The 15,032-nt window shown below is 37.4% G+C and overlaps 1 protein-coding gene across 1 annotated transcript in view; it reads right to left on the bottom strand.

The window, feature by feature from the left end:
* Positions 1–15,032, bottom strand: part of LOC107566079 (serine/threonine-protein kinase D2-like) — a gene marked incomplete at its 3' end in the record, with an annotated part of 32,235 nt that overhangs the window by 7,512 nt on the left and 9,691 nt on the right. Inside the window, exons 2-5 of the mRNA XM_016251456.1 lie at positions 2,851–2,989; positions 1,696–1,827; positions 1,292–1,488; positions 914–1,097 (exon numbers count right to left, since the gene is read on the bottom strand). Coding sequence (XP_016106942.1) covers positions 914–1,097; positions 1,292–1,488; positions 1,696–1,827; positions 2,851–2,989 — 652 coding nt within the window. The remainder of the gene's footprint in view (positions 1–913; positions 1,098–1,291; positions 1,489–1,695; positions 1,828–2,850; positions 2,990–15,032) is intronic.

Here is a 15,032-nt window from a genome sequence, read left to right as displayed (position 1 = left end):
ACATTACCGTTCAAAAGCTTGTGGTCAGTAAGATTTTTTTTTTAATGATTCTGAAAGTCTTTTAGGTCGTTTATGCTCTTAAAAGTATCTTGTGTTTATCAAAGCTGCATTTATTTGATCAAAAATCAAGTAAAAACAGTACAATTATGAATTGAAATACAATTACAAGTGAAAATGCCCTACAACATGCCCTCTAGACCCAATCCCCTCACACCTCCTCCAAGCAATCTCTCCTTCACTCTTACCAGCACTCACACACATCATCAACACATCTCTCCTCACAGGCACCTTCCCCACTGCATTCAAGCAGGCTCGGATAACCCCACTGCTCAAAAAACCTACATTAAACACTTCACTTACAGATAGCTACAGACCTGTCTCTCTCCTTCCATTCATAGCGAAAACCCTCGAAAGAGTTGTTTTCAACCAGATATCATTGTTTCTTTCACAGAACAACAAACTGGATCCTAAACAGTCTAATGAAAATCTGTTTTCTATTTGTATATGTTTTAAAATGTAATTTATTCCTGTGTTTAAAAACGTACAAAAAAAGAAAAAAAAACTTACTGACCCTTTTTTTAAAAGAGAGTATACATAGTAAGTGTACTTTTACTGTTATTTGAAGATAAACTACAAGCAAGATAACTACATAATTTCATCTCAACTCAATATTTAATTTAAACTCAAATCAATATTTTATGTCCATGCATTTATTTATTTATTTGACTGAAGAATGTCCAGTCAGCCAATCATTACCGCAAACTCAATCCGATCACCTTGTCATTGCATATGAGTCATTATGCAGGTAAATGTGGAATTCACTAATACAACATGAATTAATACAATTACCTAGCTGTTGTACTGTAGTACTAATTTGTAAGTCAGGATGGATTATTGAGCAGGATTGTCAGACCTTTGCACTGGAGTCCCTGGCGGAAGAGTCCTCTCAACAGTCTCTTGCAGTACTGACACACGGTGGGACGCGTGTACGAGTGAACGGCGAATGTGTGCGGGACCTTCACTTTAGTCATGAGGATCTTGTCCAGGTGGACGGGCCGCCCGGTGTAAAAGCGCCTGGCCTCACTGGGGGTGCGGGGCTGGAGACAGAACAACATGATATTTTCATGATATGATATTATTAAATACAACATTAAGATTCCATTATGTTAAAGTTAATTGAAAAATCTATATATATTATTACTAAATATAGTTAACTATATTTTTATGGTAACACTTCCAGTATGTTTCTTAATTCTAATACTTTAGACATGGAATTAAATGTGTGCTGTACCATCTGGGTGTGCGATCGGATGAGACTGGCTTCTTCAGACGTCACGCTGCTGTTGAGACTACTGAGGGACTCTGCGGTGGACAGACGCAGAGACTGACTGCTGGTGAGGGACGTGGTGGACAGCCGCCGCTTCCTCGCCCCGCTGCAGTTATTGGGAATGCTGAAAGCACAGCGTTTGTGGTAATTCAGTCCACAACCTGCAGGGGGAGACAGTGAGAGGGCAAAAAGTTGGACACTGTGGGCATTTATCACGCTTCTGTCCAAACACTCTTGGACATAGATGGAGATAGCTGGGACATGGAAAATAAATGTAGTGGCATGACAGCTCGCAACAAGTCTAGCTATGATTGAATGAAAACAAGTGCAGTATGAAGAATACAACTTGAGAAAGACAGAGTCCCCACCATCGCATTTGAGTCCTTGACGCACCAGGCCGAAAAGCATCTCGCCGCAGTGATCGCAGAACGCCGGTGCACGATACGAGTGCACGTTCAAAGCGTGAGGACGAATCTGGAAGTCCTCGGATGTAGCAGCAGCTGCAGAATACACAACAAAATCGCAAAAAGGAGACATCAGTGCTAACTGCTCAAACGTCATTCAAACCCGGTTTAGGATTTCTGCAGGTTTTATGAAGGTAAATTCGACATTTTATGACCAAATTGAGTGATAAATGAAAGGAAACACAATACACCAATACGGTCCCTAAATTGAGAAAGAGTTGTATTTGCAACATTTTAAAGTTTGAAAATACAATTTTCAACAGATCTGTTTTTTTTTTAAATTTTATTATTATTATTATTAATTTAACAACAACAACAAAAATGCTTAAGGCTTGAATGGCTCTGTTCAATTTTACTGTAAACGTTCTACTACACAACTTTTAATTTTACTGTACATTCTTTAAAATTTTTCATCTTGAAAATATTCTTATGCAGATTTTGCAAATTCACATGATTTGCAACATTTGAAGCTGTGCGAGTTGCAGAGATACAGTATCTCCCCATCTCTAAATCTGTTATTTCAACTGCTGATTACATCTTCCACGTTGGCTCTTCACCTCGGGCTCACATGTTCAAACAACTGGAGCTTGTGGGAGTTTCTCCACTAGATAAAATGCTAAAATGCACCAAATGAGACTTTGATATTCAGTTCAGTGACGTGGCTTCTTGTTAAAAGCTATTGTTCAGATTTCAGTTATTGACATTATGGCATTTTAACATTCTAAAAAGCGTGTCAACTTTCGGGAAACTACTTTGTGTCATATACTGTTGTTTTAAATCACTTCAGTGCTTCAATAAGTTGATAAAATAATACAAAACGTGGATTTATGTTCCAGTGCTATCTTGAAAATCTCTATGTATTATGGGTAAATCTCCAAAAAATATTTCTATTTCTATCTGATTCTGGTCAAATTTGATTTATAAAATCGTAAATTAAATAGGGACACGTACTATCATTAATTTCATGTAAACAGAAATCATCATATCTTAATAATCAATAGCTTTGTTGCTGCGTGTTTGAACGCCTTTTGAGCTATTGGTTAATACCAGTCGACTTACCGGACAAAACAACTTCCACCAGGTCCCCCTCCTGGATGTCCGACACAGCCTTGACCAGCTGCAGGATGTTACTGCTGCTGGTGTCATGCTTGAAGAGGAGGATCTTGTCATAGATCCCATAAAAGCCACATTCAGGAAACTGGACGAAACAAAGAGAGAAAGAAACAATGATTAGCCTCATTTATAACCCATCTATACAAATCCACAACACTCTGCTAATGTAATATTTCTCTTTTCCTGTTGTTAACAACCTTCACCACATTACAGCACCTCATAACAACCACAACATCCTTTATAGATTTCTGGCTCATGGACAGACATGGAGAAGCCAAATTTGAGATGAGCCACTAAGATCGACGCCCATCACGTAAACGAAGAACCATCTGCAAGGGTCCCTGATGGTGGCACTTTTGCAGGTGTACCCGCCAGGGATCTCCTCTCTTATTTGTGCAAGTGTTGCACGTCAAGGTTGGGGCGGGGGTGTTCTTTGCTTCTGCCAGCTGCATTTTGAAGATTTCCTGTTGTTGCCGAGAAGAGCTTTTAATTTTCGTAGCTCTGCTGCCGTAAGACTTCTGAGCGGTTTTTAGAGGTTTTATAAACTTCATTTATAGGAAGGATTTATAAAAAGTTCAAAAACAACACGTAATCATAACGTAGGTTTCATTACCAGAAACTTCTCTTGTGTCCAAAACAACCATTTACTGAAATGATGCGGGGGAAATGGTTAGTTATGATTTTTTGTGACTTTTTAATGTCCGATTAATGCACACGACAGCCCACATTTACGTCAACAATGCCTATTCAGTATTCATGAACTTGGGTCGCTCAGTCAGTCAAGGTGAAGAAATAAGGAGGCAGTAGGATAGATACTGTTATTTCAAAACATGAGAAGTAGTAGATCTCATTCCAGTAAGTATATAACCACCAATAACAAATATAGGAAAGTTCTGCTGAAGTTATGTGGCCATTAAACATTTTACTGATCAATTTTGTCCAGAAATGAAGATTCTGTCATCATTTACTTACACTCTTATTGTTCCAAACCTGTATGAGTGTGTTTCTTCTGAGGAACACAAAATAATTAAAATTATTTTTTAGGTCCAATGTTGTTTGGACCCCAATGGCATTCATTTTATCTTCTTATGTTCCACAGAAGAAAGGAAATCATGCATATTTGAAATTACATTGATAACAGTAAATGATAACAGCATTTTCATTTTTGGGTCAACTGTATTTTTAACTAGGTTTCAAAATTTGTTTTATGTTGCAATGTGTTCTGGCTTTGCAAAGAGGCTGATAATGAATAAAGGTTTTCTACACTGCAAAAAATCTATATATGTTTTCTTGTTTAGTATTTTTGTCTTGTTTTTTATTTTGTCTTCTAGTACAAGTATCTGAACATTCTTAAATCAAGATAAATTGACTTGAAAAGCAAAATTACTTAAGACTTTATGTTTCCTGAAATGTATATCAAAATGGTGTTATTTTTTGTTCAAAACAAGGAAAATTATCTACCAATGGGGCAAGAAAAAAAATCTTGTTTTCCCTTTACATTTAGATGATTTTTCTTACCCCATTGGCAGATGTTTTTTTTTTTTCTTGTTTTAAGCAAAAACTATCAACATTTTAATACATATTTCAGGAAACAAGACTTAATATCTTAAGTCATTTTGTTTATCAAGTAAATGTATCTTGATTCAATAATGTTTAGATATTTGTAATGGAAAACAAGACAAAAATACTAAGAAAAACAATTCTGCAGTGTACAAACTTGACTGAATCCAACAGAAAACCCATAGCCCATGTGTTAAACTTTGCATCTCATTTTACATACAAAGACAACGTTTACTTTGAGACTTTATAGGTACATTACCAAAAAACAGGTTGTTTTATCCTTAGGCTCATGTAATATTGCATTATCACTATTTTTAATGCAATAAAACCTTGACAAACATTAGCACTGGCCCTCAAAAGAAATAAAATGATCAAAACTCTATGCCGTGATCCATTTAAGGCCTGGTGCATTTTTAAAACCAAATGGCGATGTTACAAACCAACAAAAATCATTTACATCCAACGCCTTTTAATCATCAGGCATGTACAGTAGCGCAGCAGAAGACGCAGTGGAGCAGCGCTTTGATGAAGATCTTGCAGGGGGATTCCAACGCAGTGTCGTGCAGAACCCATTTGTGCTAATTAGCAAGAGAGCTGGTGTGGTGGATTTGCTTGGTTGCTTTTCATTTTGAGCTGACAGCTGTGACCGTGCTGTGATATAAGCCTGAGAGCCAGTCGGGTGTGATACCTGAGCACTTCTGCATTACAGCCGTCATCTGCCAATCATTGTAGAGAACGAAATCCCACTTGGCACCGAACAACTACCTGGCATGAGAAGATTAGCTACCTGAACAAGCCAACTTGGAGCAAGTTTGAAATGAGAAAGCTGGGCACAATCAATAGCATGACAAAGGTGCAGTGTTACATATAATGGATGACAGAACAACAAGGATGAAAAAAGATATTGCCGCCCCATACCGCAGGTCAAAGGAGTGTGGGACGTAGGCATGATAATGTCAGTCAAATGCATAGGGGCTTATCAGTGAAGCAGATCTCCTGAATACTTTATAATGTGCCATTCAACGCATGTCATACAACTCGGTGAGCTGGAAGCCATCACAACCAGCATACCGAACCTGACTCTTGCCCCTCGTCTTGTGTTAGTGTTTGTGTGCGAGCGGCGCTGGAGAAAGTCAGTTGGGATTTTCCACTACGGAACATATTCGGAATCATTGCTGATATCAGTGCACAAATAGCACTCTGAAAAAAGGCATTCATGTGTAAATAATCCTGTTAATAAGTCAAACCAGGTTCAAGATTCAACCAGAACAGTACATTGGTCTCGCATCCAAGTCATGGTGGAGTTTGGTGGGATTTTCTGAAGAACGAACTGATATGATGTAATTTTGCGCAAAATAAACTTCAAAGCAAAGTTCATTTAGAGCAGGGGTGTCAAATTCAGTTCCTGGAGGGCCACTGTGTAGCTACAACCCTAATTAAACACACCTGAACCCAAGTAATCAAGGTGTTTAAGACTTACTAGAAACTTCCAGGCTAGTGTGTTGAACCTGGTTGGAGCTAAACTCTGTAGGACAGTGGCCCTCCTGCACCAAAGTTTGAGAGAAGGGATCTCCAACCCTGCTCCTGGAGAGCTACCATCCTCTAGAACTCAGTTCCAACACTGCTCCAACACACCTGCCTGTAATTATCAAGTACCTGTGAACACCTTGTTTATCTGGTTCAAGTAATTTGGGGTTGGAGCTGAAATCTGCAGGATCTGCACCCCTTTTTTAGAGTTTGTTTCTGGAGTTCAAACAGCTTGATCAAGCGGACTTTACAGAAAAGTTCACTGTGGCTAGTAAACAACTTCAAACTACCACTGGTCCATGGTGATTACGTACAGGTAATATGTAATATGTACGCGTATTTGCATCACTTTGTCCGTTCTCTGTAGATCCCATCTTCTCATGCGCCACGATTGGTCAATTATGTACAATGCCTGCAAGTTATTGGTCAAGCTACTTTTCGATCACTACTTTCAGCAAGTGTAATAAAGCCAAAACCTGGATATTTTCGGCAATATAGAAATCCTAGCCAGGACGTGTGCGGGAATAAAAGAACGAATGGGTGTGACGTAATTTCAAACAAACTCATGCCAAGAACAAAGTTTGCTTGCCGTTCATTTTGGTAGTTTGAAACAGCTTGAAAACTTTCCGGAAAACTTTGCTTCGCCTGGTAAACACCTTTTAACCTTTGGGCCATGGTGGTTACATTATAGGTACATAATAGGTACATACTTGATGTGAACATCTTCTCATGGTTCATTCTGGTTCTTCGATGTCAGATGCAAGTAAATATGTGGATGCACTGGAAAGCTGCTTTACAGTAGAAATTGAAGTTGTAATTCTAATTGAAAGTGACTTTTTCATGTTTAATATTCTAAAGCTGCTTGTTAAGGAAGTATGAAGTGCTATATAAATAAAGGTGATGCGACTTGACCAGAGCACAAAATTGAGTATATGGGAGCTTTAATGAAGGATCATGCTGATGTTGTGATTCAAGCATGGAAAACCATTTATAGTGCAACAGCGAGGAGTGTGAGAACACAAAACCCAGACACGACATCGGAGAGACAACAGGAAGAGACAAACTGAGACAAAAGGAAAGATAAAGAATATAGAGAATTACTACACTCCATACCCAAAACAACACCTTTCCACCCAGTTCCTGTTTTTTCCCACCGCCTAAGGATTCCCATGTGTTCGTTTCAGAGCACATGTGGCTAACCTCCACCTCATCCAAAGGAAGAGACAGACCCTGGTCCGTGGCCTTCCGCTCAAAATACTCCCTCCCTCTCCCTGAAGCTTCCACAAGAAAGTCAACAACCCTCCATCTTGTCTATTTCCAGAGGCTTGAGCTGCTGCCAAAGATTATAGTCCACACCCGGCCTGCTACCACAACTTCTAACCAACCTCTAAACATGCTTCACACAGTGGCTAAACAGCCACACAGTGGCTTGAGGCGCTTGCTAAACTGGGCAAAATCTTTTCAGAATCTGTCTGCCATTAATGGAGCAGCTTCAGTGTCTTATGAGTCAAATGGCTATTTCTCTTCTGTTATATAACTATAGTATAAAACTGTTTATCTGTTGCACAGTCTCAGATTGTTCAGTGACCACCTTATGCTTATTTTATACAAACATGACAAACTCTGATCTGATTGGATGAAAGTAAGGGGCTGCACCAATAAGCACTTTTGACAAAGAACTAATTACTGTATTTATACATTTGCAAGGTTAATGGAGTTAAATACAAAAATGACAAAAAGTTTTCACTGGTGCAGTACGCTTTCAAAAGGTACACATTTGTACCTTATTTACCCCTAAGGTTACATATTAGTACCTAAATTATGTATATTCGTACCTTTTGAAAAGGTACCACCCCAGTGACAGCTTTTGGCATTTTCTTCTAGATTATAAAGTCTGCACATGTCAGTTTACATCACATGGAATGTATACACATCACTGGTAGTTGGGAGCACTGGAATGGAGAATGGATTTTAGTTATGTTGTCGACAAAATATTGAGTACCCTGGAATTGATAAATAAAAAGAGCAGCCACAGGACGATTGCATTGAAGCTTAACATTTAAATGAAAAGGGACCAAAATGACAGCAAAACAATTAAATGTTCTGACAAATAATCGCACAAATGGAAAACAGCATGTTAAATGAATTGAAGAGGTTTGCCCATGTCATATAAACAAATCACGCTCATTTGAAAACCATGTCTGAGGGGCAACATTTCTGCAAACTGATATTTCTATATCAAACAACATTTTCAAAGTCACATGTAAATGAAGTATGTACTTTACTGGTCTAAAACAAGACACTAAAATATGAGTCATGCAATAGCCTGCATACTAAAACTAGCTACAACAAGCACTTGCTACTTACTACTTTGAACAAACCCAGCGCCCATTTTATTTTGTCAATTAAACTGATAGCAAAAAGTTTTTCTAGACATTTTACATTAAATGGACCGTAGACCAAACTGTCGGCCACAAATCACTCGGCTACATATGTATCCTCAATTGTTCCTATGCATGTTTGCACAGTGGCACAAACAATAGATGCTGGTGCAATCATATCTGCCATTCCCCGGGCTTTGCTTGGAGACAGCGCAGTGTTTCTAAGGGTGCTTTGTGTTGACTAGGATCGTGTTTCTCGCATGGTCTCAGGCGGCTGCGCCCATTATGACTCTGATGAATTATGGAAACCATTGCCCCCTTCTCTTCTCTTCTACACAGGGGCAGTCTACACAAACACTTTTCATAACATCCGTCAGGACTTTAACCCCGTCTTGTCTCATCAGACATAAGTACGCTGACATAAAGAAAAACCACATGCTATAAATAGCCATTGCCCTGCTTTACATGTAATATTGGAAATCTCTGGACTGACTGAAAGCAATAAAGATGAGTGACATTTATTTGCACTTCCAAGTGTGACATGTATTTTTATTTTCCCTCCTTGGGTTACCTATCAAGTGCCAATAAAGGGTGATCCCCAGTGCACGCCAGGGATTTGGACTGATCTGGCAACAGCTTCTTCTAATAAAAATGTAGTATCAAATAAACTGCACAGCTGATTTCCCAATACAACATATTTAAAGTACATATTGAAGCTTGTGGTAATTCTTATACTGTTTTTGTCTTAAAACATTGAAAAAAATGTTTCGCATCTAGTCTCTGTTGAAAACATTTACATGTTGGAACACTTACATTAAAGTTCCAGTCTTTTGACACTAACAGCCATTATTATTAATCTATCTGTCTATCAATATGGACACACACTCACATATACAAATAGCACATTCATTTACGGACCCCTTTAAACCACTTTGTGGCTTCATTCTGTGATATGATCATGGTCACATGACCACGGCCAGGGTTTGAGAATGTGAACAGTTTGGCCACATCAGTTTTAGAATGAACGGTTGCAACACCACGACCCAATTCAGTCTGCGATTATTCCCACACGTCAAGGCCTCGTTCTTACCAAACAAACTCCTTAATAATGGAACAAGAAGTCATTGTTTCCTTAAATTGCCCTTTGTGTGCTTTCCAAACAACAACTAATTGTAATGGAAATGCCCATTGCTCCAATTCAGATCTCTAAGACCTGCTTTATAGTGTTTAGAGACAGTGTGAAACCAGAGAGACCCTCTGGAGTGCCATGGCAACATAGGAATAGACTATTTTGGCATTTTATGCTTTTGTGTTAAGAATGATTCACATTAGCCTTTGCAGAGATCCGGATTTTTTCTTTTCTATTTTTATTCAAGCTGGTTTTATTCTAGAACCCATCTCAAATTTATATTGTAGCCTACATTCCAAAATATATTAAGTGCAAGAGAAGCTTTATTAGCCCTTTATTTATTAACCCTATATACAGTATATCCTGACATATGAAATAGTAGAATTTATATATACAAACTTTTGCTGTTTGGGATCAATAAGATTTTTAATGAAATTTCTTATGCGCATCATCAAGAGTGCATCTATTTGATCAAAAATGTAGAAAAAAAACTCTAATTTTGTGAAATATTACTGCAATTTAAAATAAGTTATCTATTTGTATATACTTTAATATATATATATATATATACCAAACATATATTTAAAATTATTTTTTTTATATCATATTTGAAACATCAGTCTTTTATGGTTCATGTAGTATGATATAGGAGAATATTAAGCACATAACTGAGCAAAAACATGCAATATGGTGTATTTGCTAATATTTATATGGCCACAAATAGAATGGATGAAATTATACCAGTGAGATCATTTTAACAATAAAAAAATGTATAGATAATGAAGTAAACCTAAGTTGCTTCAGTTCAGATTTTTTTTATGTAGAAATATTACTAATAATATAAAAAGTTATTCTTGCATTTACTTTATTAAAATCAGTAAACATTGCATTTTACAGTAAACATTGCAACATTGCATTGCATTGTAAACAGCAAAATAAACTGTCCATGAGGTCGTGACCCCAATGTTGAGCCCCTCTACATTACAGCAGGTGAAAGAAAAGCTGTGGCTGTGTAAAAAAATAAAAACTACATGGTTTTTTAAACTCGCCAAACTGAGAGAAAACTGTGCGATAGCATTAGAATCTGACTCCGAAATAGCAACAGAGAAGAGCGAAACATGAACTAATAGATGCAAGTTCCGCTTTTCATCATCACCACCACCATTTCCTTTCATATATCTATAGAGCTTACGATACACACAGACAGTTTATGTTGCTTTCATGCCCAGCACTGCTGCTTTATTTGAAAATGAGTTCACACAGCCCTAAAAAGAGCACTGAAGTCAAATGTGAAAGCTGCGTCTTTTTGTGTATCAAGCTCTCTGAGGCATTGCAGTCAATAAAGCAAGATGTTCTCCTTTGATGGTGCGATTTGAATTGATCTAAAGGATGTAGATAACTGTACTTTGAACATGCAGCTTCAAATGCCACAAGCAGATTAAATGGAAGTTATTAAATCTGTTATGAGATGTTCAAACATAAACTTATTTCCAATACTATCTTTCAGTCTATCAATGAACAAAAACAAAGGCCTGAGCTCTTTACAAACACAAGGCCTGAATATGCTATTACACAGACGTCATTGATCAGTTGTAACATAGACTCAACCACTGAATCATGCCAGAAGCTGTGAGTGCTTATATGACCTACTCAGATGGCAATATAATTGCTAAAGATACTATTTGCACAGTAATTATTACTACAGTCGAGCAATATAAAGCAAATAAACAAGCAAGGTAGATGACATCACAATTTCTGACCTAGATTTTGTGATATTCTGAAATTTATCAGCTTGTATTCACTGACAGAGAATTGTAAAAAAAAATAAAAATAAAAAAATAATAAATAATAAATAAATCTGCCTGAGTGCACCTGAGTTTCACAATGAGTATGGCATCCGTTATTACGACATGTCACACATTCTAGGCGGAAGCATAACACAGACATAGCTTAAACGAGAATCATACTGTGAACAGTAAAAAAAAAATAAAATCCCATTACTTAATAATTGTTACATTAAACAAATCCTGAAAGTTAGCTGTTCTGTACATCGCACCTTTAAAATGATTGAATTATAGCATGTAAAATTAAAATAACATGCAAAATCTTTCATTATAATTGACTAAACTTGTCGTCCACTTACTTATCTTTATATTTGTATTCTATATAAATACAAAATGTATATAGGCTATCTGATATTATCTATTTTATATAGCAGTGTTTCCACAGTTTCAGAAATTAGAGTATCATCAAGCTTATGACTTTGCTCTGTCATTTATGTGCTCAGTACTCGTAATTACAACATTTCCAACTCTACTTGAAAGGCACAAAAAATTCTATAAAAACTGGGTTTGAGACATACGTTTAATGCACAGAACTTTGGAAAACGAAAAAAAAAAATACCTCTTTGTGTACAGGTCCCCTGTGTCACAGTCTTCAGCCGGTGTGCCCAGGAGGGCCACCAGATGACTGTGTTCTGGGAGCACATGACTTGTGTTGTGTTTGTCTTTTGCCATGTGCTCTCTCCTAGCCCCGCCCTGGCCTCCTGCCCTGCCGGCCGCACCCCGGCCTCCTGCCCTGCCGCCCTGGCACCCTGGTTTACCTCTATCCCCAGGGCCTCTTCCACTACACGGGCCTGGCCCACCATCCCTCCCCCTGATCCACCTCCGTTCCGCCTCCCTCCGGGATTGCTCGTGGAGCGTCTGGAATCCGCTCCTTAAGGGGGGGGTTCTGTCACAGTCTTCAGCCGGTGTGCCCAGGAGGGCCACCAGATGACTGTGTTCTGGGAGCACATGGCTTGTGTTGTGTTTGTCTGTTGCCATGTGCTCTCTCCTGTCTATTGTCTGGCCCCTCCCATCTTGTTACCTCGTTATTGTTTTAGTTGCTCCACCTGTGTCTCCCTCGTTAGCCTCCTCGTTTGGTTCCTATTTATTCTCCTTGTGTCTGCCGTCCTGTGCTGATCCGTCATTTCTCATTGTGTGTGTTTCGTGTCTGCATGTGTGCAGCTTTAGCTCTGCCTGTCTGTTTTTCCCCCTCGGGGTGGTTTGAGTTTGTTTTTGTTTCATTTTTTTACCAAAATAAAGTACCATTTCTCCAGCGATTGAGTCCTCGCTTCATCTCCCCGCACGCACCGTGACACCCTGTGTCACTAATAAAGTGACCTAATTTACATTTAAAGTATTGAATTGCAATATCGCTACAGATTTGTAATTACATATACATTTAAATAAATTGCATACACGTTTCAACAGAAATTACATTTAAGTATATTTTAGTTGATCGTAAATGCTTGTCAGTGAATTTGGCAGTACACAACTAAGACAATAAATGTAATTAAGTAAATAACTTAAATTCTACTTAAGTCGATTAAAAACCTATTATATAATATAATATAATTAGTGCTGTAAAACAATTAACCGCATCCAAAATAAAAGTTTTTGTTTACATAATATATGTATGTGTACTATGTATATTTATAGTAAGTAAATAATAAATATACACAGTATACACACATATATTATGTAAACAAAAACTTTTATTTTGGATGCAATTAATAGTTTGACAGCATATAAAATAATATAATAGCAATTAACATGCAATTAAGAGTCCAAATACAATACAATACACACACGCACACATACTGTACATATATACATATGTATGTATATATATATATGTGTGTGTGTGTGTGTGTGTGTGTGTGTGTGTACTGGTATGGTTTATGAGGACACTTCCTGTGTACCTGCAATAAAAAAAGGCCTTAAAAAACATACAAACCAGTGTTTTATGAAATTCAAAAATTGCCAGCAGTTTTCTGTAAGGGGTAGGTTTAAGTGTAGGGCGATAGAAAATACAGTTTGTACAGTATAAAAACCATTACGCATATGTAGAGTCCCCGTAAACCACAAATACAAGTATGTGTGTGGGTGTGTGTGATATAAAGGTATTTCCGCAATCAGTACTTTATACACTTACCATTTCACAAAGATAACCTGAAGTTAAATGAATGACAGAAACTGGACTGTGGCTTAATGTTTGTAGGAATTGGAGGTCATGCATGCAAATGTTTTAACAATGTTGCAAACATCACTCAGAAGATACATAGTAAAAAGGCTCCTCTTTCAAATAACAATGCAAATAACGTAATACTGGTAATAATGTTTGCGACAACACCCTTGGCTGCAACTTCTTAAGCCTTCCACCGTCAACACCTTTGAAATAGTCTTCTGTTACCAGCTAACACAGCTAAAATAAAAACTTCCCAGGGATTTTGGCAGATATTGACGTTAAATCAAATGGTGCCATGGCAACTGCGGCGTAAAGACGTCAACGTGCTACACTCATTAGCTTCCGACAACTGCTTGGCTGAGCGCGGGAATTTCACCGGCCATTGTTTTTGTGCGTGACGGAACAAACGCTTTCAGCTAGTTGGGATATTTTAGGTCGTGTGATGTCATAGGACCTGCTGAGAAACATATCAGAAAGGCCAAGTTTTTTTTGCGCAGAGGCACGGTCTAACAACCTGAGTGACAAGAGTGAATGAGAATTCCCCGGCGCAAGAGATGATGCAATAAACGGGTGATTTCAGCAGCTGATTCACAACAACAAACTCAACGCCGAGGTCAGTTGTAGCACAATAGGATAAAAGAGTCTATTCTACTGAGCTTGGCTCTTTTAGGCTAACTCTTTTCTTCTATTCCTCCACCCTGTTCCACTTGTGCAACAGATAGTCCCCTATAGCATACGCTAAAACACAACAAACTAAAGGAGTTCTTTACTATGCAAATCTGAACCACTAGCAAGGCAGTGCCTTGTGAAAAGGAAGTGTTGCAATGTGCACTTGTAGTGTACTTCAAAACTTAAAAGTGGAATTAAAACAAACAAACAATGATATAATTATGAATCCAATTAAACGGCCGCATAGAGTACGCTTTCAGGATTTAAGTAGCCTGCACTTTTAAAAACTGCACTTTGTAATAATATGAAATTAAAACGTTTACTTTAAAATGCATTTCAAACTATGTTCAATAGACTTTTGTCATGCTTTAAAGAAGTACACATATTTAGACTCACAAACTTAAGCATGTTGATTATAAATGTAACTGTATCAAGTTAATATAATTTAAATGCACCAAATTGCACCTTCATCATTACAAATGTGTAATTACAAATATTTAAATACATTGCAAATTTCAGTGAAAAGGACCATATTTTAGTTTACCATAATGCTTGTCAGTACATTCGCCAGTACGCTTTTACCATATTTCAAAGACAATATAAGTAATTATGAAATCATATTACCTAAGTGACCCAAAAACACTTTAACGATTTAATTAAAATTAACATTTTAATATAAATTATACTATAATAAATTTTCATGTAATTGCAAGTAACATGCACAGCAATATTACATTTATTGTGCACTTATTTCTTTTAAAATATATTATATACATAAGTACTCTTTTTATACAAAGTGTGCTTCTTTTCTTTTTTTTTTTTTTACAAGGTGAGATATAAGTACATCGTCTCAT

This window comes from Sinocyclocheilus grahami, unplaced genomic scaffold, assembly GCF_001515645.1.
Source record: "Sinocyclocheilus grahami isolate Dianchi unplaced genomic scaffold, SAMN03320097.WGS_v1.1 scaffold1045.1, whole genome shotgun sequence".
Taxonomy (NCBI): domain Eukaryota; kingdom Metazoa; phylum Chordata; class Actinopteri; order Cypriniformes; family Cyprinidae; genus Sinocyclocheilus; species Sinocyclocheilus grahami.
This window is presented reverse-complemented; position numbering and strand designations above follow the sequence as displayed.